Source organism: Camarhynchus parvulus, chromosome 8 (genome assembly GCF_901933205.1).
Source record: "Camarhynchus parvulus chromosome 8, STF_HiC, whole genome shotgun sequence".
Taxonomy (NCBI): domain Eukaryota; kingdom Metazoa; phylum Chordata; class Aves; order Passeriformes; family Thraupidae; genus Camarhynchus; species Camarhynchus parvulus.
In genome coordinates, this window is record NC_044578.1 from 25,888,042 (window position 1) to 25,912,823 (window position 24,782).

At 38.8% G+C, this 24,782-nt stretch overlaps 1 protein-coding gene across 3 annotated transcripts in view; it reads left to right on the forward strand.

Moving 5' to 3' along the window:
- Positions 1-24,782, forward strand: part of RABGAP1L (RAB GTPase activating protein 1 like) — a 226,037-nt gene that overhangs the window by 44,266 nt on the left and 156,989 nt on the right. For all 3 annotated transcript variants that reach the window (XM_030953933.1, XM_030953935.1, XM_030953934.1), the window contains 2 exons: positions 4,131-4,224; positions 8,642-8,792. In XM_030953933.1, coding sequence (XP_030809793.1) covers positions 4,131-4,224; positions 8,642-8,792 — 245 coding nt within the window. The remainder of the gene's footprint in view (positions 1-4,130; positions 4,225-8,641; positions 8,793-24,782) is intronic.

Sequence of the window (24,782 nt, forward strand, 5' to 3'; positions counted from 1 at the left end):
GTTCCTCTTTTTTTTTTCCTGTGGGGTATTTGCTTATGCTGGTTACTGTGTGTGTAATTCCTCTGGTTTGAGCTGGATGCTTCAGTATTTTGTTTCAACATCTCTCATCAAAAAAAAATACACACCAGAGGAGAAAATGGGAAATGAGCAGAAGTGTGGAGAATTTGTCCTTTGAGGAAATAAGTAGAGTGTCCTAGAGAAGAAACAATAAAGGCTAAGGTTTGGGGGGTGGTTTGTGAGATGTGCTAAAATTGTTTAGGAGGGAAAAAAAAGTAATTGGCATAAATTGCAGGCTAGAAAAAATTAGGCTTGAGCTGAGTCAAAAGAACAGTAAAATCCTTGGAATGAACTGACAAAATTATGTATATCCATAGACTGCCAATCTTCTTTTCTGTGAGGGTTCCATCATGTGTAACAGTGGCTCGGGAAGATGAATGGCATCACCTCAAAGTTTCCATCCTGCTCTACATGCTGAGCATGATGCCCTATGGTCTGGAACATCCCTTGGGGCAGTTGGGGTCATCTGTTCCAGCTGTGTCCCCTCCCAAATTCCTCTGCATCCCCCACCCTTTTGGTGTTCCCAGCCAAACGCAGCACACCTCTCACTCAGGTCCTGGAGGGACCTGATCTAACCAGAACTTGGAGTGGATCAGACTGGCTAATCTCCAGAGGTCTCTTCCAGCCCAGAGTATTATTCCATGCTGATTCCATACAGAGCAGTGCTTGCTGTGGGAGTGTGGTCCTTCAGGCTTGCTTTAAAAAGGCTCTAAATTCAGGGAATTGATTCATGAGGCATGACCTTTTTGTGAGTTTTATGAATCATGATGCAATTCAAAGCAAAACAGAAAACCTTTGAGACTTACTGTTCCCTAGGGTTGGTCTTAAAGCTTCTTTATGTGCACACATTCACAACCCCAAGGTTTGCTCCTTTGAGATGTCTCCCATTGTCCACCTGCTCTGACAAAGTTGTATTGCCCAGTTGATGGCTCTGAGAGGTCAGGGTAAATACAGGAGGAAGGAGAAATACACAGAGCATTTAGAAAAAGGAGTCTGTGGCTTTCCCAGCAGAATAAGGGTGGATTAAATTATGCTTTGGCAAATTCTGCTGCCTTATAGATGCTATGGAACGTGGGAAAAAATCATGTGGAAATACTCAGAGAAAAATATCTAAATATCCCTCCCATGGCGTCTTTTATTTCTTAGCTTATACCTTAATGCATTAAGAGCGTAGAATATGTAAATACTCTTTAGAATGGAAACAAAGTAGAGGTTTTTAAGGCTGTTTATTCTCTTCTCTTTGCCCTGTTCTATTTTGAAGTTTGACATTAGCGTCTTTTGAAAGCAAGCATATGGCATTCCTAATTAAGGCCTGAGATTTTCTGACTTATAACTGAATAATACATTTCAAACACTGCCAAGCCTTCCAGATGAAAGACTTTTCTAGCTGAAGCACTGGAGTTTATGAGCTGTGTAACACTGGTCTCCTTTAGAATTTGGAAGGATTTTGCTGGGAATACCAGCTCAGTGAGAAATCCAGGGGTTTGTTTCTGTAGGCTGATGTCAGTATTCCTTGTCAAGCTCAGGTTTGGATGCAATAAGAGCTACTGTGCTTTGTTGCTCACAGGATTCAGTGGAGCTGCATTTTGAAGCGTTCTGGTCTGCTGGGGGATTTTTGTCATCTTTATCAGATTTCATTCCAGGCTGCAGGGTTTGTTTGTGTGTATTTTCAGCGTTAACTCTTGTAGGGATATGCTGGGGTTCTTCAGTCTCTCCAGAGAGAGTCTAATCTCTTCCTTTCGGCATTTGGTGCCAAATTTTCTTCCTTTACTTTGAATGCATAAAACCTTTCTGAAATTGTGGTTTGTGATAAATCCCTGGTGTGAGCTGGGTTTCTTGAGATTTTTAATACATACCAGTATCATTAACACGTACCTTGTGTCTCTGAATGGCAAATGGGCTCATCTCAGAGGTTTCCTTCTTTTTTTTCTTTCCTTTTTTCCATGGGATGTAGAAGGGACTGCATTTATTGTTGGTCCCTCTGACACAGTTGTGCAATTCAGGAGAGGAGAGAATCAAACAGATATAATGCATTTGGTTCCATTTTTTGTTAGTTATTGCCATGTCTGTGTGGTAAGTGAGGAAATTGGCCTTTACACTATTTTTGGTAATTTTAAGGGGGAAGCGGAGTCTTCAAATACATTTTTTCCCTCAGGACACAATTGATTCCTTTGGTTACTGGGAAACCTGTCACTGTGATAGAAAATTTTAATTAAAATTATAAGCTTGGGGGTTTTAGATCTTATTTCCATCTTCAGGTCTAGTGAATGTGTGCAGAAGATTGGGAAACTTTAAAAATAAAGTTTTTTGTAGATTTGTGATGCAGTAGTAGTAATTATTTTGTTTGGATTATTTTACATTATTTTTAATTATTTTTAATTAATTACATTTAGTGTAAGGGGGAAGTATTTGAATGGAGGCTGGGCTGGTATTTGGGAGCTGTGCAAACAGGTTCCAAGCTGAAGCCTTTCACCAATGTAGTGTTCATTTTGAAACACGGTGGTTTCTGATATGCTTCTCTCAGGGCAGCATTTTTGCTGTTAATTGTCCTTGAAATCCAGTATATGCTGTCTTTGTCCTCACAGCTCCCTGTCAAATTCAAGCACTGATATTTTATTAATGACTTGTATTTGACAACTGCTAAGAATATAAATTAGAAATCTGTAATTGAAGTGAGAATGATAAAGATGAAGAGTTAACAGGGTAATTGCACAAGTACTGAAGATTTTCTTCTACCTGAACTATGTTGTCGACATAAAGCTGGAGTTGAAGTGTTTAATGCACCTGAGGGAATTCAGGGTATTAGATCAGCAACAAGATGTGACAGAGCAGTGTGGAAAAGAATATTGAAGGCATTTGGGGGGCAGATGTAGCTTTGGTTCTGCTTTTTTTAATTGCATTTTAACTTCTGGAGGGAGTTCTGATCATAGGAAAGAGCAGCCTCTGAGCCCTCTAACATCAAACTGCCCATGGCTTCAGCAGCCTCTGAAGGTGACTGGTTCCCAGAGAAGCTGTGGCTGCCCCATCCCTGGAAATGTTCTAGGCTGGACTGGACAGGGTTTGGAGCAACCTGGGATGCTGGAAGGTGTCCCTGTCCATGGCAGGGGGCTGGAACTGGATGAGCTTTAAGGACCCTTCCAAAGCAAACTGATCTGGGATTCTGTGATGGTGATAAGAGGGGTGTTCCTGTGTCTCTTTCTCTGCTTCCTGCTAAAGCTGGAGCCTCTCAGTATCTGGTGTTGGAGTTGCACTTATTTAATTCTTAGTATTTTATTCAGATAAAACTGAAAAAAAGCCAAATACCTGCAAGACCATATTTGCATAGGGATTTGCCATATGGAGTTAGACTGTCCAGCTTTCTGTGGGACACTTGGATTGGATGGTTTTTGGAGCATGCCATTCCAGACCCACATGATCCCTTCTGGGTTTGGGTGTTAGTCATATAGTAGCATATATCCCTCCCTAAGTGTTTCATTCTTAATAGTTATGAGCTTTCATTTGAAGCAATCCTCTCTGTTCCATGCACTGTGGCCTTTCCTGTCACAGTCTTGGTTTTTGTCTGCTCATCCATGAGCAAATTTCAGTAAAAAAATTATTTTGTGGCTCAGTGGAGGCTTCCTGAGCTCAGGGTACCACAGGACAGCCAAAGGGGTGTGATGTAACAAAGTAGCATTATCTACTATGCTTTAACAGGGACTTCTCTTTTTGTGAAGTCTGGAGTGGATGTGACTTTTAGGTAACACTGTCAAATTTCATTAAATGGAGAGTTGACAGCCTTGAAGCTTTTCTCACATAATGCTTTTCTAGGTCCCAGTCCTTTTTCTGGTAACACTACTGAATTATTCCCTAGTCCTGTTCTTTTAAACTTTATGGTAACTTTATTAATACATTTGTTTGGTGATCTGCTAAACATTCTTTATGATTCCATTTGAATTTTGTATCTTTTTATGCTTTTAAAACTGATATATGAGAAAAAGTTGTCTGAGGCTTGTATGTATGCATGTCTAGTGTCTGTGCTCTTGGGTAAACCTGTGCATGCTTTTGTTTTCTTTTTTTTTCTTTATTTTTTACAGAGAGTGATAATGAACTCTCCAGTGGCACTGGTGATGTGTCAAAGGATTGTCCTGAGAAGATTTTGTATTCCTGGGGAGAGTTACTGGGGAGATGGTAATGCTTAATTTCTTACATTAGATTTTTAGATATTAACCTTTTATTTGGTTTATGACACTATATGCTCCTGAGCAGGAGGTTTGACATTCTTCAGCTTACACAGTTTAAAAACTGAGATGCAAGACACATTGAAGTGTAGTTTTTAATCTTAAAAACTGGTATGGATAAGTTGAAGTATTTTGACAAATCTTTCCTGTATCATGTGCAAAAGTCTGGTTTTGTTTGGTGTTTGAGAGTGTATTTGTGTGTGTTCACACAGCAGGTATGAGTCTTCACAGGCAGAACTTTGTGGTCATTTGGGGCTGGCTGTTAAACCCTCAGGAAACTCAGTGCCAGGATGGGACAGACACAGCAACTCCCATGTGTCCCATCTAAGCCCTGCATGCCAGCTGGTGTACATTTAATTTGTTTAGAAGCACTTTTTTTTCTATCTTTGTAAATGTGCTGTATGTAAGCACTTGAAAAGGAATCTAGAAACTGTGAATCCTCACTGAAACACTTTCTGTTGGTGAATAAAATGAAGAGTATTTGTAAGCCCAGACTATGTTCTCAACAGTGTTATTTCTGTTGTTTAATTAAGTGCTTCAGTAGCAGTGCATAGAGTGCCAAGAGAGGGAAAAGTCTGTTTGCTGCCTCAGAGAGACCTGAGCAAGTGCCAGAACCACTTACTTGCTTTTCCCTGTGTAAGCAATAGCTCCTGCTGCTGGAGACAAAAATAATCAGAGGCCCTTAATCTGGAATTGGCTGTTTCCTTTTCCTAACTCCAAAAAGAGAGATGAACAGCATTTTAAGGATTTATTTGGGTAATTCCTCCCTTGACTTGGCTACTCTGTAGCTTTGGAGAAACAGCCTCTTACTGCTGACCTCATCTGTAAGGAGATGTCACACAAAGGTTTCTGCGTGAGGCATCAGGAGGTTTTACTGAGCTTAACTGAACCCTCTCCTTCTGTTGTTTTTAACTATTCTGTCACCCAAATTTCTGACCTTAATCCAACATCCAAGATTGAAATATGCCAATTTTCAATTTAACTTTTTTTTAAATTAATTTGCCGGTTGATTCTTCTGTTTTTAACCTGTCCTTGATAAATAGATGGATTCTGTGGATGAGCATGCGGAAGTAAAGACACCCACAGCTCATGGTTTTAAGTTTCATATATCCAACTATTTCTTCTGGTTACTCAAGTGTACTAATCAACAAGACAAAACATTCAAGACTTTTGGAATAAACTATTTTGGAATCCTAACATAACTTACACATAAATCAAGATAATTGTTTACTAGTTGAAACAGCGTACAATTAATTAAAAATGGGGTGAGAAATGGGTGATCCAAGCTGTTTGAAGACTAGCAAACATTTCTTCAGGAGTGTCTAAAGCAATATTACCTGTGGAGAGAAATTCAAATCTGTAAACTACTTGAGTTCTTGAATAGTGTTATGTTACATTCTAAGAACAAAACTTAGAGTAACAGGTGAGAATTGGTAAGGATTTGAAAGCTAAAAATAAATCAAAATAAAATCTTGTGGTGTTTTTGAAAACTGTGCCATATGTTAGTAGAAGAACTGTGCACTTGTAAAAATGTAAATAAACAAAAATTAACATTTCCACTTGAGGAACTGGTGTGCTGATTTGTCTCTTAGATGAAAAATTTCTTGCATTTTAATTGCTTTTTGTAATTTCATTAAAATGTCACTGTAACCTATTGGACTCAGCAGAAACACTGCTCCAGGACTTTCCCTCAAGCATATAAACAGAAATAAGAATAAGATAATTTACCAAAAAGGTAGAACAAACAATGGAGAAGTGATGCTATATCTGTTTATTTTACTATTTACTGCATCCTCAGCATTAAAGTTGTTCTTGCCAGCTAGGCTGCTTTAGCTGACTGCTCAACTATTTCTTAAAAAAAAAAGTAGTAGCAATGATCAGTAACAGTCTTTGATCAGAAATATGCTTATCAAGTTGGAGCATATTCTGTGCATAGCTGCTCTGTGTCCTTGCTCTCTGTTATTTTAAAATTGTATTTATGAGTTTGTGCAGGAGAATTGCAACATTTTGTAGCAAATTAAAGATGTCAGCCAGCATCCATGAATGGTGACTTCCCCACATGATTAAGGGTAAGGTTAGAGTAAGACAAGCTTTTATTTTATGCTCACTTCTGTTGTTGTGAGCAAGGATTATGGATGCACAAGTTGTTTCCCAAAGAGCCATCCAGTACTTGGAAAGTTGGCTGTGGAAGTTGGTAATGCTGTCCAGCATGGACTCATATTGCTAAGGCCTTACCTCTGCCATAAAATACAGATCTAGGATAGGGCCAGTAAAGTCTGATTGTTTAATTCTCAATTGGGATTATGTTCAGGATGATGTTACAGCATGTGTTGTTTCCTTGGTATTGCTGAAAATTTTCCTGTTATTTTTTCATGGGAATGTCCCTTTTTAGCTGTTCATGTGATCAGCTTGCCCAGTCCTCAAGGGATGACACTTATGACCAGATCCATGTAATAACCAAACTAATCCACAACTAGATGTGATTCAGCTTTCTGATGTGTTTACTAAATATCTATTCCTCAACGTGCATGTCATAATTCTGTAACTGCTCAGAGTATCTGGCCATAGAATCCCTGAATAGTTTGGGTTGGAAAGGACCTCAAAACTCCTCTCATTCCAACCCCATGCCATGAGCAGGGACACCTTCCTTCCAGGTTGCTCCAGGCCCCTTCCACCCTGGCCTTGAACACATCCAGGGATCCAGGGGCAGCCACAGCTTCTCTGGGCACCCTGTGCCAGGGCCTGCCCACCCTCACAAATAAGAATTTCTCCCCAATACCCATGTAACCCGGCCTCTCTGTCAGTTTAAAACCATCCCCCCTTCTCCTGTCACTATCTGTCCCTAAAAAGGTTCTCTCTCCTTTTCATAAGCTCCTTTAAGGTACTGAAAGGCCATGATAAGGTCTCCCTACAGCCCTTTTCTTCTCCAGGCTGAACACCTCCAGCTGTCCCAACCTGTGTCCATAGCAGAGAGGTTCCAGCCCTTGGAGCATCTCTGTGGCCTCCTCTGAACCAGTGCAAATCCTTTAAGTGTTTAGTGCTTTTAATATTTCTGTGAATATTGGTTTTCTTTTAGCTCTTTCCCATCACTAGACTGTTGAGCTAATGTGACTGACTACAAAATGGACTGAAAAAGATAAAAGGAACTTGTTTTTATTTGGGTATCTGAGGGATAAAGATAAGCATGAAATTACTTGTACTGCACTGCACATTTACAAATAATTATTGTTTTTTTAAAGAATAAGGGTGTTATATAATCACACACTTTTTAGTTCTCAGGCCATTTGGAAAAATAGGCATATCATCCCCAAAGCATAAGAAAATTAAATAGGTTTGAGTATCTTTTAAATTTAAGCAGCAACAGTGATAACCTGTTCATGTCCTAATGACCTGTTTCATAGATTGAGTACTCTGAACATTCACTGCAAATCCAGGCTCAAATTGCAGGTGATTTGATTAATCATGGCTTGCTGGCATTTGGCTTAACAGCCACTCTCACTACTCTGCTTCCAGGAGAGCTGGGAGACACCACAGTGGTCAAAGCACTTCCTACAGCAGAGAGAGCCAAAAATCAGTTTGAGCAGCCTTCTGCTGCATTGCTCTGAAAATTGTCATGAGTCTAAGAGGGTTTATATCTAGATCAGCAAATACTGTGTCTCCAGAAGAGCTTTGCAACATCTATTACTGAAAGCTCTGTAATATTGTGCACACGCAGTGACTTTTGTATTCCTGCATTTCTTGTGCTCTGTGTGTGTACAACCAGATAGTAAAACACCAGCTCAGACCAACAGGTAGATTTATTTGAAATATTAGGATTGTGCAAATGTGTGTGCAAGTGTTCCTGGTTTGTGGCACTTGGAGCAGACTCTTGGCATGAAGCGTGGAACTAGAACCTCAGTCTTCATAATGCTACTATTAAATTGTCTTTTGTTTTCCAAAATTTGTTTTTCTGTACAGCTTAAGTTATTTTTAATTTATTTTTCCAAACCTCCGCTAAATATATATGTTGAACAAATATTTAAATTAAATTGTCTGCACAGGTGGCATATTTTTCAATTCAAATTGTTCTTCATTAGCCAGCTTAGTTCAATTTCTGCAACTGCTTATGGTTAATTTTCCTTAATGTCTCCACACCTAGACAATTTGGATATCACTACATTTTGCCACTGGTTCTTGCTGTAAATCCTTGCAGAGTTTTTGCTTTCCATCTGACAAACACTAACTACTGTAACTAGTGGAAGAAAAGTTTGTGTTGCCAATTGCTGACTCTGCTTTAGTGAATAGCTTTAAGGATTTTTAACATTTTTAATCTTTATTTTGACTCCTGTAGTTGAAGTATAACAGGTAGATGATTATCTTTGTTTCAGGCACAATAACCTTGTTGTGAGACCAAATGGGCTGTCCACTCTGGTGAAGAGTGGTGTTCCAGAAGCACTGAGGGCAGAGATCTGGCAGCTGCTGGCAGGATGCCATGACAACCAGGCAATGCTGGACAAATACAGATTGCTCATCACAATGGTAAGGGATTTATTAGTTGTTCTTTCCTTCTTTTATTCACTCTCCTTTGGTGGAGATGAGTTCTGCTGGGCAGCAGTTTTAGTCAGTGGCAGGGCAGCAGAAGAATGAAACAGTTTGACTTGTTTTAAACAACTGAAATTATGATCATGTGACTTTACCTCCTGCCATGAGTACCTGCTGCATGGCATTAGCAATAGAAATTGCTGACCTATATCTGTAGTAATGCTTGACATTTAGTTTTCTGTTCTCTTGCTGTAATGATGACAAGAACATCACCTTGTTCAGGTGTTTCCTTGTGTGTTTTTTTATAAACTCACATCCATCACTTTGTCTTTTCAAAAGCTTGTTTTATGTATGTCTTCATTTTTGGGGTTTCAATTATTAAAAAACTCAAACAAAATGGCACAAAATTGAGTATTTCTTCTTTCTGTTGGTTTTTTTTTTAAAGAATGTTAAAAACATTTGGACCTAGCAGGAAACCGGTCTCCTTGCTGTCTGGGTGAGCTGAGAGGAGAATCCTTTTGGGAATCAGTTCCATCAGTGCAGTCAATGAGCATTCTGAGGAGTCTGTGGAGCTGTTTGGTCTGTGATGGCTCAAGGGAGGAGCTCTGTGCAGTGTCAGAGATAATCTCAGTGTTTGGGTTCTGAGGCTCTGCCCCTGTTACAGCTCTGGGAAGTGCAGCAGTTTCAGATACACTTTTAATGGCAGAAATGGATGGAGATAATTTCCTGTGCTGTTCAGGGCAAGTGCTGGGTTTGTTACCTGGCTTATGAATTATCTGTCCACACAGAAATTCTGGGGTAGATGCTGTTACTCAGAGTTTCCTTTCCTAATGTTGTCCTATTGTTTTGCTACTTGTCCTCTTAATTTGACATAATTAATTGTGTTTTTGAAGTTTAGAAGCATCCCCAGAGTGAGAGCTGTCCTGGTGTGGCTACTTTTTTCTTTACCAAGAAGGAAGAATGTTTTGCTAGTGTAAATTTTTCATTTTGATGTTGTAGCTGTGTTATATTTTCCTTAGAAACCATTCACAGGACATCTGTCAGCTGTATGGTGCATCAAAGCCACCTCCATTATTTGTTCCTGCTTTCCAAAAGTGGGAGAGACGTTTGTTTCAGGGTGGAGGAGGGAGTGGAAAACTTCTAAAATGCAAGGTTTATCTTGATGCTGAGGCCTTGTGCCTTAAAAATACCTTGTAATGCTTGGCCTTTTCACTACAGTGATATTGCAGTGCTGTGTATTTTGGAAGATGATATTTCATACAGTATTTAATACAAAATATTGCAGTGTTCCTGATGAAAAATTTAAATCCTCTGCTGAACGGAAGCATTTATGCAAACAGATTTTTTTTCTAAAGTGAATAATTTTCCTTCTGAAGTGACAAAACTTCTTCTGTAGTTTGTCTGTCTAAACTGCTGGCAATCACATCATTTGGCAGTAAAAGACTCATGAAAGAAATGAACAGGAGAGAGCCTGTGCCATACCAAAGCTAGGGCCCATCTTTGGGAAGAGTTAATATGGGATGCTCCAGAAAAAGTGTCAGCTGATTTTTTTTTTTTAATGAATTATTGTCTGATATTTATGTCTGGGAACAGAACTTTTCCGTTTCATGTTGGTGTGTCAGTAATGTGAATTAAGCAGAGTAGTAGAATATATATTTTAGTAGCATATGCTGCTAAAATCTTGGCTGTATGAGTGTCAATAATAACCTAATAATAATTTAATAATGTTAAGCTTCAGAGTTATTTGGGTATTAATGACTGTTCACTAGCTTCTCCTGTATGAGAAAGCAGAACTGATTTCTTTTATCTGCATTTTTGTTATGCTAATATACCAACAACACAAACTTTATTTTTTCCACAATTATTTAATCTTCCCATCAAACCCATCATTTTCATCTTGATTTTTTCCGTTTATGCCTATGTTTGTACAAATTCATTGTCTCCTTGTGTTTTGGTCATTCTGCTTGATGTTTCTCTTCTGGAAGCTGGAAGAGTTTGTGGGTGCCTTGATTATTTCAGCAGTGTATTCCTTGAACATATGTTTTCCTGAGCCAATCCTAGGGGAGTGGGGAGAGCTGATGTTGTTCTGCACTTGCAGTCCTGGGAGTAAAGTGGGCTCAATACCAGAAGCAGGAGGTTGTACAAACATCTGTGAACTTGCACCATTGCCTACTGACACCCCACCAGCCCCCAGAACCTCTCTCCCCTCAAAGAGCTCCCCATTGCTGCCCAGTCCCTGGAGCAGTCCCTGAGGTTCTGCCCCATGGTAACAGATCCTTCCTCTGAGCCTGCTCTCCCAGCACTCCAGCCCTTCCCTGCTCATCCACTGACCTGCACCCCTGGGTTGAATTGATAGTTGTGAGAAACAGGGCACTGGAGACCACTAGAAAAATCTCTGCCATGAATCTGTCTCAGCTTGAAAGATGAACTCAATACTTGGAATTATTAGTACTGAAAACCTGATTTATGGTTGCCTGGTCTGGGGACAGAGCAAAATCTGGTAAAAACTCTGATTTTTGTACAATGTTGCTGGTTAACTTCTGGTGAAACTGAGCTCACTAGTGAGAGTTGTGTTGTTGGCAGGCCAAAAACGTGTGCCTTGTGATACTCTGAGTGACAGCAGACCCTCAGCATTTGCATTTAGTTTAGAGACCATGCTATAGACACATTAGTTGTTCTGTTCCAGTCTTGTGCAGCAGTGCTGTGTTAGATTGGCCAGCTATCAGTCCCATCACCTAAGAAATCTGGCTGTGCATTTATCCTGTATTTATCCATCTGTATGCAAAGCTCTGGAACCTGCTGCAGTGTTTCTCAGCTACAGGAGTGCTTGGTGCAGTGAGTTCTGTAGGAGAGGGTAATTTGGGGCTTGTTTTAGAGTCTGAATTCAGCACTGAAAGCAAAATAAAATGTCTCATTTAGAAAAGTCAATGCTGCACTTATTTTCTGCAAAAGGCGTCCATGTCCTCTAGGCCTGTGCACTGGAGATCAGCAGTGTGTCAAGAATGATCTGGTGAGCTGTGTTCCCTTTTCCTTAGATCAGGGCATTCATTTCCCATCTCTAGGTGAGTTTGGAGTTCCAGGAGGGAAGGGAGGAAGAAATCCTTGTGCTCTCACAAGTACTGACAAGCACTGTCTTAGGTCCTGCTGAGTTCCAGCTTGATGATTACCATGAGCTGCTCAGGAATTTTGACTGGAGCACAATAATAGGCCTTGCATACAATTTTAGAGAGTGGGAGTTGTGATTTGGCAGCTGTTTCATTTCTGACATATATGTAAATGTGTTCTGTGTGACAATCAAAATCTGCCTTACTTCCCTTGCCATGGGCTCTTCACAGTGCTGCACGTGGCACCTGACAGGAAGGGGGAAGTCAAATATACATCAGTAGGGATAAATGTGTGTTTTTATTTGTGTAATGACTGTAAGGAAAATAAAATCAGAGTGAGAAAAATCTGCTTGTGATAATGAAGAGGTAATATTAGTACTTAAAGAGCTTTTGTAAATGTTTGATGTGTTTGTTAAAAGAATATAGAAAAATGTGCACAAGCTGAGGTCAGTTCATTGACAGAGTGTTTTCTCCTGCCTGCTTGGCATTATTTCATCTTCACTGGTTCCTCTCCAGAGACTGGAATGAATTTTTCCATGATGAGGTGTATTCAGAGCTCTGAGAAACTGGTGGCTGCCAAGCCCCAGTGTAGCCTGCTTATGACTGGAGTGAGTGGTAGTTGTCTGCTGCAGGAATAAAGGATGGTGCTCCCCTTGCCCCAGTGTGTTCTTGTCAGAGCAGGTGTCAGGTGCTGTCACTGTGTGCATGAGGAGAAATTTGCTGTCACATGATGGCAGTGTTATAAATAAGAAGCTTGACTAGGCCAATATTCAAGCAGCAATCAATTTATTAATTAATATGGTAAAGCATGAGCAACACAGCGCTGGGTACAGTGGGGGAAGTTTTCCCTCCAACTGCACACCCATAGTTAAGGCTTACAGATATTTATAGGGGTACTCCTAAGCTTTCTCAGCAGTTTCTATTGCAATTTTTATTCATCAGCAATTTCTATTCCCAATTTTTACATCACAATTCTATACACTGTTGTGATTTAGTTTTTCTCAGGATGTATCCCAAAAAGGAGTATCCCCAGATGGTGGTGGTCCAGTTTCTGAAGGAGAAAGACAAATCCCATCTGGTGAAGTCCAGCTCCCCAGATGTGGGTCCACCTTTTAATTGCAAAGACTATAAATCTCATAACAGTGATGTCCAGCTTCCCTTGGTCAAAACTATAAATCCTTGAGTTGATGTTTATCTTCCTTTCTCTAGCTGCTTTTCTCTGTTTTGTTAAAGCATGAGATAAGCATGTTTCCTTTATATATTTCAAGGATACAAGCAATATTCTAAAATTGTACTTCAGAAGGTTATTATTGCAAAACTCTTTAAGGCTTAACTGCAAGCAAAGAGCAACATCCTTAACGCTTTAATTCTAATGCTCCTAAATCAGCTAAGGTTAATTGCGAACAAAAGATAGGTTCAAAGGCCTTCTTCCATGCTTTACTTTTCTCAGTTATTCTTAGAATTTGTCTTTATAACTGTCCCATGGTCGGTTTCCACACATATCACAATCACAAATACACACATTGCCTGTATGTACCTGACACGAAACACAGCTTTGTATTTCACGGCAGTGATGCAGCAACTTAGCCTAAAATACTTGCTGCATCTGCATGGGGACAGCTGTTTTATTTATTATACCTTACACTGCTTATTAGCAGAGTTTTGCTTCTCTGTTTGAGATGGTTTCATTCTTGGAGGAATTCTCACTGCTGAATTTCTAGGGTGAGATTTGTTTCCTGTCAGGGCTGAGTGTAGTAGTGTAAGTAAAATGAGAACAGGAACAGGAGGCTGTCACTCATGTTCTGTAGTTTGAAAACTTCTGGGTGGACTGTTTTAAGGTAGCATTTCTGATTCTAAACTGTATGATTTATTCATAAAAGACTTCCAGTTTGCAATAGGAGTTCCCTTAAGAAATGAACTCTGTGTTCATCTAACAGCATATATAGACTTAATTTAAATGCAGCAGATGCTGTGGTTTAAGGAAGTGAAACATGTTTTAAATTTATTATTATTATTTTTTAAGTAAGATCAGAAAAATGAGCCTCAGATTAAGCAGATGTTGGTAGTGTTGTATTACTCAAAACAATGAAAGTTTGTGTAGGAATGGGAATGCCTGGTTTTGAACTGGATGGTGACATTGAGTTGAAGTTCTTAAAGAAAGATTGAATGGCTGTCCTTCCAAATGACTTGTAAGGGAACCAAAAATAGGATTATTTGTTTATTGTCATAATTTCCTTTGGCAATATGAGCATGTGCCCAGGACAGTTAGAGATAATAACTAATTAAAGGGTCAGGCTTCAGAAGACTTGGCCAAAACCCAGCTTTTTCTGCTGACTGTATTTTTTGGTGTTTTATCTCTGGACCAATAAGATTTCATGTCACTCCATGTAAGAGTGAAAATCCTAAGAATTCTTCCCAGCTCTGAGAGGCATGAAACTAACAGATCTCAGTAATTTAATAATTTGAAAATTGCATTAATCAAGGGTGTCACTACTCCAGCAGTATAATTCTCATGCAATGGTGAGCAATTATAGGAAAGTATTTTCCATTGCTGCAGAAGGTGGAGCAAATTGATTGGATTTGGGGCTGGATGAAATGAATCAATTTAGAGTGAATATATGTAGTTTATCTGTTCAGTTTGGACCAGCATTGTTATTTCTTATTCCTGCAAGACAAATCCTCTTTTTTTAAAGCAAAAGAAAAAAAACCCAAAAGTTAAGGGTGCAGGTTTCTGGAATTGTGTCTTGTCCTAAATCAAAAGTTAGAAATAGATAGAAGAAAATAGCAAAACCTGTTGTTGAAGTTTAAACACAATCTTCCATGTATTGAATTAACTATAAGTATCTGTTTCTTGGTGCAGCTGTCTTCAGAATGAGCTTGAAGGACTGAAGATCAGCTTTCATGTAAACCTAATGCAGAAATGTATTTATTTTTTAAATTTTGAATTTATCCAAGCTGTTCAAACAAAAAAAGGTATTTGCTTCTTTGTTTCAGACTTAATATTTACTTGGCTTTTTAATTTTTATTGCAAGTTTGCTTGCATAGTTAGGAAAAGGAAAACTGAGATCAGAAGTCAGTCACTGTTTCTATCCAAAGAAGATGAAATGCAGATGACTTTGGAACTGGTGCCTTGATGCCAGGTTTGTGTGGTTTTGTTCATTTAGATTTTTAATTTATTTTATTTGTGTGAAGCAAATACAATTTGTGTGAAAGAGTTTAGCTGGGAATTGAGAGAATTCCTTACACAGGAAGGCTATTTTAGTGGGAGTAGAAAATGTATCAAGCTTGTTATTTGCAGCAATACCAAAGGATGTGAAGTTAGCACTAAGGAGGGGAAGAGGAATATTTTTTTGTCCCAGTGGCATCGTGCAGGGTTGCACTGCTCAGTGTTCTGAGACTAATTAATCAGTAAGGGTGTCTAATTAAAAAGATGACTGTTCACCAGCTGCCACAGCAGGCTGGTTAATGGACTGAAACATTAGAGTATTTTTGTAGGAAATATTTGTGTTCAGAATGCTGCATCTGTTTGTCCTGATTGAAAATGGGGGCGTTTAGGCCTCCGTAGCAAGGAATTGATTTTTTTTTTTTTGCATATTTATTTTGTCTCCTTACTAATTAGGAGTTGTCTCCCTTGACTTTTAAAGGAAATAGATATCAAGGATGGCATGGGAGTATGCTAAACAGCTGTAAAAGATCCTATTACATAAGGATCAATGATCATTATAATCAAAATGTGAAATTTTTTTTCAATTGATTGAAAAGAGAAAAAGCTAGTACCTGTTACTTTGCTTTTTGAACGAGGCACTTGGGCATTAGGCAAAATAATTCTGGAGGAAGTGATGACTTGTTCTGAATTTCCTGTTTCTTTGAAATTCTGCATATATAGGCAGTTTCTTAGGTTTTACTTTTCCCCACCTTTTCTTAAAGGATAAGGATAGGATGACTGTTACTCAACTCTTCTCTTAAACTGAGATAATTCATTTCATGGCAAGCAGAGTCTTGATATTTTTGTAATGTAATGTGGTTTGTAGAGACAAATCAGCTCCTGCTGGTTGGAGTGATAGGAAGCTTCATTTCTGGTGTAAGCTGATCTGTTGGTGCTGACAGTTACAGTCACCTACTTTGAATTATTTTAGTGGTGCTGCAACACTGTGGGACAATAAAGTATATAGGAACTGAAAATACTTACTAGAAATCAGTGGAAACTTCTACTCTTCAGAGACAATAATTTGATACCATTTTAATTCTTTAAATAGCTTCATTTAAATTCAGACTTCAGATAAAAGGTTTAGTTTATGATAAATGTACCAGGGTACCTAGTTCCACAGCAAATATTCATGTTTCCCTTACAAACTCAGGAATAAAATGTCCCTAAGGTGAATTTAATTTGCTAAGTTTTGATTCATTTAGCACTCATCTGGAAAAAGTCTTTCAATTTTGTGTGCACAAAAGGGAAAAATCTTATGCTAAGTGTTCATCTTCAAAGGAATTAATCAGTTTAGTGACAAGTCCCTTCAGGAAATAAAGGAGGAGCATCAATTAGTAATTTTTATTTTTATGTAATCTAAATTTTAATGTTTCTCTATGATACTTGAGGTGGAAAATATCACAGTAGTATTTTATTTTCATGGCCTGCATAAAATGATCAAATATTCTGCTGCATTAAGAATTTTTTTGCAGTTTCTTTTCCATACATAACCACATATAAGAACATTAAAATAACACTCACAATACAGTTCCTGGCTCTTGAAGCCATGTATGACCTCTCTGCCCTAAAAGTCACATTAATTGACACATTTATTCTGCAGGGTGGAATAGAAATGAGATTTGCATGTGCCCTCTTGGAGCCTGTTCTGTTTTGTCTGTGTGAATTTATGATCCATGATCTGCAAACCAGGGGAGCAGAGTTGCCCATCATTTCAAACAGGGATAAAACCCAAGGAGTATCAGTATTGTGGCCTGAATAGGTTTAAATGATGGTTACTGGAAGAATTGATACTGCACCAGCTAGTGTCATAAGCTCAGGATATATGAATATTGATGCAGATAACAAGTGGTTTTTAAGTAGGATGGAAATGGGATGTGTCATTGCCTCGCTGTTCCCTCACAGTGTGGTAAGAGCTGCTAGGACTTGGCACCTCAGTGCTGGTTTGAAAATCCCTGCTATTCCTTCCTGGATAAAACATAAATAGATATCCCAGCTGAATTTGAACGTTGGTTTGTTAGTCAGTGTTGTTTCCCTGTAGCAGTAATGATGCTAATGCTGAAAGAGCAGCTGGAGTAGAGGCATTTTAAACCATGGTTTTCTATATTCCTGTGTAAAACTAGATTGTTTTAGAAGTTCCCTGCAGAGTGTGTTGTCTTTATGGAATTCTGTGGGTATGATCTTCACTGATAGCACGGGCCACTGCTTACCTGAAGGAAAAGGTAATGTCTGTGTCCACTGCCAGAGCTGGGATTGCTGAGGGATAATTGTGTTTGAGGCAATCACCTTGCTCTTGGTATTCCTCTTTCCTCTCCAAACCATGTCTTCCTAATCAGCCTCTGTTTTCAAATAAAGATTGCATAACTGGCATTCAGGAGGCTGCAGCACTCCAGAGCTGGAGCTTTAGAAATCTTAAATACCTTTATTGGAGAGAGCAAACCACCTTTTCCTGACTATTAGCTGCTGATTTCAGTATGTTAGTGTTTGATGCTATAAAAATTAAAGAGTGCTCTAAATGCTTAGAAAGGAACACTAAGAATCCAAATATTTGGTGTTTAAAGTCTCTTAAAATGCCTTTAACACCAATACTGGTGGTCAAGACTTTAATAAAGCATATTTTGCCATAGCTGTGGACAGCAGTTCAGAACAGTTGGAATAGTAACAAACCCAGCAAAGCTTGAGCTGCACGTGTAGAATATTGAAGTGTATGGAAGTGATGCACACATCTCCTAAATCCAAACTGGAATTTGATATAGGAGTGGATTCTGAACCTTTATGTATGACTTCTTCATGATAAAACACCAAATGACAGGGTTACTTATGTCTTCTGTAGGATATTCTTCTAAGGGCCTGAGCTAGTATTAAGTTAGGTTTTACAGTAATCACTTCAAAAGAGATTAGAAACCTGTAGATCTTCTTTACAGTCTGTATCCATTAAGGAATTTTTTCCCTTTGCAGTGATGAGTGTGGTCATAAAGAGTCATATCTCCTGTCAGCAAGCAAATTTGCAGTGCTGAGGTAAACTGACCAGAAGGAAATTGTTTGCAGTCTGCTATTGCATATACTCTTTCTAACAATCTTTTATGTAGGTTTTTGTGGACACAGACAAATATTTTGGCAGCTAGGAATTTTTTTTTTCTTGCTGAGGGTTTTCATCAGTTGCTTTTTAAACTGACAACCAAATGCTGATGATATGGAGCGTCACATAATTTAATCATATCCTGCATATGACAAAGCTGTCTTCAGATGGGTGGTTTGTCTTCAGATGGGTCGTTTGTCTTCAGAGTAATCCAGTTTCAAAATACAACCTTTTTTTTTGACTCAGTAATACAAGATACAGCCTGCATTAAAACTAAATAGTCATTAATGGGGATTGCAGTTTCACACAGCGTGCTTGCCAAAAGAGGTTTCTTTTACTGCATGTTCCGTCTCTTTTTTTTTACCCTTACCTAGTATTTGCAGGGCTAGTCACAGTAATTGTGGAGTTTTTTTTAGGAAATTTCCTTCCCCCCATTGCTCTCAGAGAGGATCACTGTTCAGGTGTGGTGTCAGGGTGAGATGGGAGCAAGCACTGGGGCTGGGTGACACAGCCTTAAGCAGGTTAATTACAGTAACATTGCAGTCTAATTACACTTTTTGGTGCCTGTATGGCAGAGGAATTGGAGCTACCTTTTGGATCCATGCCCCCTTTCTTTCATGAGTTTGTAAATGTGATTCCAGAAAGTTCTTTTAGGCTTTGTTGTCACTTGTCTAGGATTTCCTTTTTCTTTCTGTAAAGACTCTCCAATTCTTCTTTAATGGGCATTTGAAAATATGTAAACACACATTAGGGATAAAATACACCCCAAAATGCTAGAGTGAGTATTCTTTGATGATGCTTTTATATATGAATGTATGTGTGTTCAGTGCAGAATGGCTGCCCCTGTTACAACAAGAATACTGGTGCTGAATGCCAGCAGTGAATTTATACAGCTGGCAATCAAGGAGTAATATTTGGATGTCTGCTCATTTATTTTGAACTCAAAACCATGTATTTCAGGCAGCCATGCACTTGATTAAGTTTAGGCTATTACACAATGAGGAAGTTAATTTCATAGAAAGCTCAGAGCAGCAGTTGCTGGTTGTCTTTTCAGGACTGTCTGCAGTGTCTGGTTGAGTCAGCAACAAGCCTTGGAAACAGGCAGCCAGGCTCCTTTAGCCCAAGCAGAGACACGCTTCTGAAACTTGGATTTAAAGTCTTGATATTCTCATGTCTAAGATTTATCCTGACTCCTGAAAATGTATGTAGGGTGAATATTGTACATGGAGTTTCCTTTGCAGAAGCTGTTGACTTGGTCATAGATTAGGTAAGCCATTTACCTACATAATGTGCATTTCTAGAAATGCTAGCTTGAGATGGGGATGAGTTAACTGTGTGTCCAGCTTCAAGGATTAATACTGAGGCTGGGGGAAGCAAAACTGCAGAAATCCACTTGAATTTTCAGTGTTAGCCTTGTTGCACAGCCCTGTGTATTATTTGAATTTCCAGTGTACATCTGATTTTTTGCTGCAATAAGGAATTAATCTGATTCTTCTCCATTTAGTGCAAGCGAAGAACCTGACTTTGAGCTGTATTTTTGGCCATGCTAGTTCTGCTCATTGGAAGCTCTTGTGGATTGTGGTGAGAGACTTTTCTTGTGGGTCAGAAAAGAGATATGAGTACTGCTAGTAGCAACCTGAATTTTCAGTGCAGTGAAAAGGCAAAATAAAAGGCACATGGTGTGTTAAAATACAGCTTGGGATCCTAGCACATGCTATGTACATGGTTTAAGTGCAAATATTTCCAGTACAAGTTACTGTTTCTAGTCATAATTTCCTGAAGTATCTGTTAAATACTTTGCTTATTATTAATTAAGGCTTGTCTCAGTATGGCTTTTGAAATATTTCACGGTGCACACAGTACTGTTGATTTTAAATAGAAGTAGCAGTTTTGACAGTCTGAGAAATAATGGATAGGAGAAGAATTCTGTGACATTGAAAGTGCTTGTATAATTAGGAGCCCTGAAATGGTCATCAAGGATGTATCAGAAATTTAAAGATATGATCATCTTGTAGTCATAGGCACCTTTATAATTCCATACATACAGTCTGCTGCTTCAGACAAATCAATTTTGGTACTTCCTAACTTTCCAGTACTGAATTTAAAATCATTAAGTAACCTTTATCATGGAATCCTAGAATGGTTTGGGTTGAAAGGGACTTTAAATCTCGTTTTCAGTCCAATCCCTGATGTGGTGGGCAGGGAGAGCTTCCACCAGCCCAGGTTGCTCCAAGCCCTGTCCAACCTGACCTTGGACACTTGCAGGGATGCAGGGGCAGCCCCAGCTGCTCTGGGCAGCCTGGTACGTTTTATGGAGCTAGGTAAGGTCACTGCACTACATCAGAGAAGTGGTAAAATGTGTTTGTTTCTTCCTCCTGACTGTGAGAACTTGCAATGTGCAATTTTCTACTCACCTTGAGATGCTCCCTTGCGTTCCTTAGAGTTCTCTGAAATTGTACTAATTGGGATCTCTAAAGCAGAATCCCCCCCAAAAAACCCAACTTCTGTCTCTGAAGCTCTTCCTGTAAATTGAGTCATAGATGATACATTTTAAGCCAGCAGAATGTTTGATTATTCTTCTTTTGACTGCCTTTAAAATTCTAGTTGCCATAACAACTTTATTTCTTTATTTTTAGCACATCAGTTGCCATAACAATAAAATATAGCTTTTTGAATGTAATCATTTTCCCTTACTTTTTTTCGCTTTGTTTTATAAAGAACCTTCTTCGGGGGGAAAGGAAATGTGCTAAAGCTCATCCCCTGTGAGCACTTGGGTTAGAGCATTAGCTGAAAAATAAGGCTTTTTTTAATCTAGCCTTATTTTATTTCTATGGCATTTTTTCTGACTACTGAGTATTTTCGTAACTTAGGCAGAAAAATGAATGCAAATCATTTTCTGCAAATAAATTTAGTTGTCTAAAACCTTTCTTTGTAAAAAAATTGCTTTTCCTCATTCTTATTTCTTTTACTTAGTGTTATTAGAAAACCTCAACTGTTAAGAGGGTCATTTCTAATATGTTTTTTTCAATATACAGAATGTCTGTAAAGCCACTGAGTTAGAGGCAGTGTTTTGTTCAGCATGTTTGGGGCAGTTTGATGTGATATATCTTTAAAATATTTGAACAAAGAGATTGATTTCCAGCTTCAAGCCATAATCTTGAGCAGAGGGGAGAGGTTTATGTGTGAATTTAATATTGGTGAAAGAAGTTGGCCTTGAATGTAATCTATAGATTTGACTTCTCCATTTCCTGATAGCGTCCTTTCCAAAAGGATTTGTAGATATCAATGTTGTCTTTATATTTAACTTTTTCTTAGTTCTGATCAAGTATATATTTGATTTCAGTTTTTTTAAGAGATGGCAGATAATATCAGGTCTGGTATTTCTTCTAGAATAAATGATTTCTTAGCTCACATAACATTTTGCATGTGCCAATTTCTGGCTATAAATATAAATGTCCTCATTATCTAATAAGACAAAATTTGCTAGTTATTGGAAGTTGAATGTATTTAGATGTCATTAATCTTGAAAAATAGTTATCAGATGTATGATGACTTTATAAATTTTAATTAGCTAATTTTTAACTCAGGGCTGTGGGGGGCAAAGTCAGTAAGTCAGTAATTCTTGCTTTCAGTGGCATTTTCTTAACACTTCTCATTTCTAGATTTCTGTGAGTTACCCAGGAATGTACTTCCACTGTTACTGGCAGCATTTTCCCTGTAGATCATTCTCAGCAGGAAGCTATTCCTTGTCCTTTCTCATATATGGATATTGATGCAAGTGTGTTTAGATCCATGCTGGAGGAGAACAGAAGTGATACCTCTTCAGCACTTCCAGCTGGGAGGAAGATTTGGTCTAAATGAAGCTGAGCTTAAAATCCATAAAAAGAAATTGTGCCACCCTTCAGGTTATAAATAGTTATCGTGCCATATCCTTCTCATGTTCCTCTTTCCTATTTCTTCACAATGTGGTAGAATAGTAATCCTGAGTAACACTTAGTTTAAAATAGTCTTTGAAATCCACTATTTACTTTATTTTTAGCTTTTTTGTTCTCAAGAAGTAGTGGAATTGGATTTAGTGGGATTTGAGGTTGGTACCACCTGCTCCCCAGTAGACCCTGCACTAAAACAAATAGCAGCCCTGTAGTTCTGAGCTGATTCTGCCCCTCCCAACAGCTGGAGCTGTGCCTTCATCCCCTAAATGATCCTGATTGTTCAGTGCTTTTCTGAGCCACCTCTGGTGTCCTTGAGGTAGAACTATTTTTAAAGAAATCTATTAAAGGAGCAGTTTAGGGTGGAATGTGTCAATTCTGTAATCAAGTAAAGCATAAACTGTTGGTGTGAGCAGGCTCGTGTTTCCAGCCATCCTGTCTGGGTTAGACTGGATGTTCTGGGAGGATGTTCTGTGATGGTTTAACCCCAGCCACATCCATGGAGAGGGGATTTGAATCTGTCCTTGCTGTCTGAGTGAGTTTGTCACAGAAGAGCTGGCAGTTCCCTAAGAACTGCTAGAAGAAAATAGACTACTAAGACGAGAGAATTAGACTGAAGTGGAACATCCAGACTTTTGGTTTTGAAGGACAGGTGTATGTGGGTTCAATCCTTGTGTTCTTAGTAGTTGCTTTTGCATGGGCCCTACAAGTTGGCTGCCTAATTAAGGCTGCAATAAATTATTCATCAGTCGGACTCATTAAATCAAAACTGCTTGCCTTTTAAAAGGTCATGCTGTAGTTTAAGAAAACTGTTTGGCTTGCAGTGTGTGAAAAATTGAAGCAGGCGATCACAATGTTTGGGATTCTTTTTTTTAAAATAGCTTTAAAATGTCTTATTCTAGCTCTGCTGAAATGGAATTACTGCTAATAGTGACTGAGCTTATGCTCCTGCCAGGCAAGCTGGAATCCTTTTCAACATATACTTTCTTGGTGCCCATTTGAAATATGCTTTTAGAATATCAATATCTATGGAATGTAATGGCTTCACACAGTCAAAAGTATTAATAAAAGTACAACTATGTCAAAATATCTCTCTAAAAGGTTTGAATGAATTCAGTACTAAAATCTCTTATGTATTATTTTGAAATATGAAAAATTATTCCCACAGGAAAGGGCAATGCTGCCTGCACTGTGCAGACTGCTCTCTACATTTCAGCATTTCTTCATTTACAGTTCTCTTAAATGCTTTTGTCCTGTGATTTAATATTTTAATTGTCCCTTGAAAGAGGAGGTCATTGGGGGATAGTAAGTTTTGCCAGTATACTTTTTCTTTTTTAAACTGCTGCTAGTGGAAGAGCAGGTGGTTTAATGTAAGTGGCACATGCATGAAACTGTCAGAGGGCACATGTTTAAATTTTTGCTTTTTGTACCATCCCGAGTTTATCTGGTGCTTCTTATCATATGTGGTCAGTCCGTAAATAGCATCCTTCTGTAGCTTATGTGCTCTTGAAAGCAAATGCTCTTTGGCTCCTGAAAAATGTTAATTATCACCATTCAGTTGCCTGCACAGCATTTCCCTGAAGTAAATTCCCTTCTTGATTGATAGTTTATTGCACAGAGTTTTATTTCCATCGATTCAGGGCACAGGAGTTTGGTGGTATTTGTCATCTGGATTGAGCTTGTAAAGTGGATTCAATTTGTTGTAGGACCATCAATATCATCTTGAGGGAAGCTAAAATTCAGAAATTCAGGAAAATATTTGCTTTGTATGCATCTTTGAATGGCCTCCCTGCCCGTGGTGGGGAGGGTTGGAACAAAGTGATCTTTAAAATTCCTTCCAACCCAAACCATTCTGTGATGCTATGAAATATAATTCATGAGATCACAGGCAGTAATGTTTAAAAGGAGATTGTAGGAATTTACTCCAAATACTTGCATAATATTTGCTAAATACATGAATAATATTAGGAGTAATTTGAAAGCTTCAAACTTTAGAAGCATTTGATGTAATTGTTGATTAACAGCATGAAAAGACTGCACAATAAACTTGCAAATGTGAATGCCCTCTCTCTTTACTGATCCACAAAAAAAACCTATTTGCCCATTTCTTCTTGTTCTGCATCACAGCATCCTAATTACCTGACACTTGTGTGATGCTGGCTAATATTTGCATCATTAGAAACAGTGCTGGAAAAGGACTGGGCTCTGACTGCAGCAGAAGATCAGGCTGAGCCTGCTGGAGTAGCAGTAGTAAAAGGCAAAGTCCTTTTAATGTCCACTTTAAGGTGTTTTAGCTCCCTTCACATCTTGTGACTTTTTAGAAGGCTGCTGTCCCCTTGCAGTCTCCTGAACTGCCCCCCCAGCCTTGACTCCAGATTTTACCAGGCTCTTCCTTCTGCCCCACCTTACAGAGCCTGAGCTGCTGCTGCCACCAAATCCAGTTTTGCAGAAAAGGCCTGTGCTGGCTTTTTTCCTGTACCCAAGAGGTGAGAGCTCCACCTGCATTCAGAGCTGCAGCTGTACCTGGTGTCTCTTGGTGTTTGTTGGAGCACCAGCTACATGAGCCATAGCAGTGTAAAGTGATTCATGGCATTCTTTAGGATCATAGGTTGGGTGGGAGAAGAAAAGGAACTTGTCTCTGATAGCAAAACTGAAAAATGAGTCTAGCAG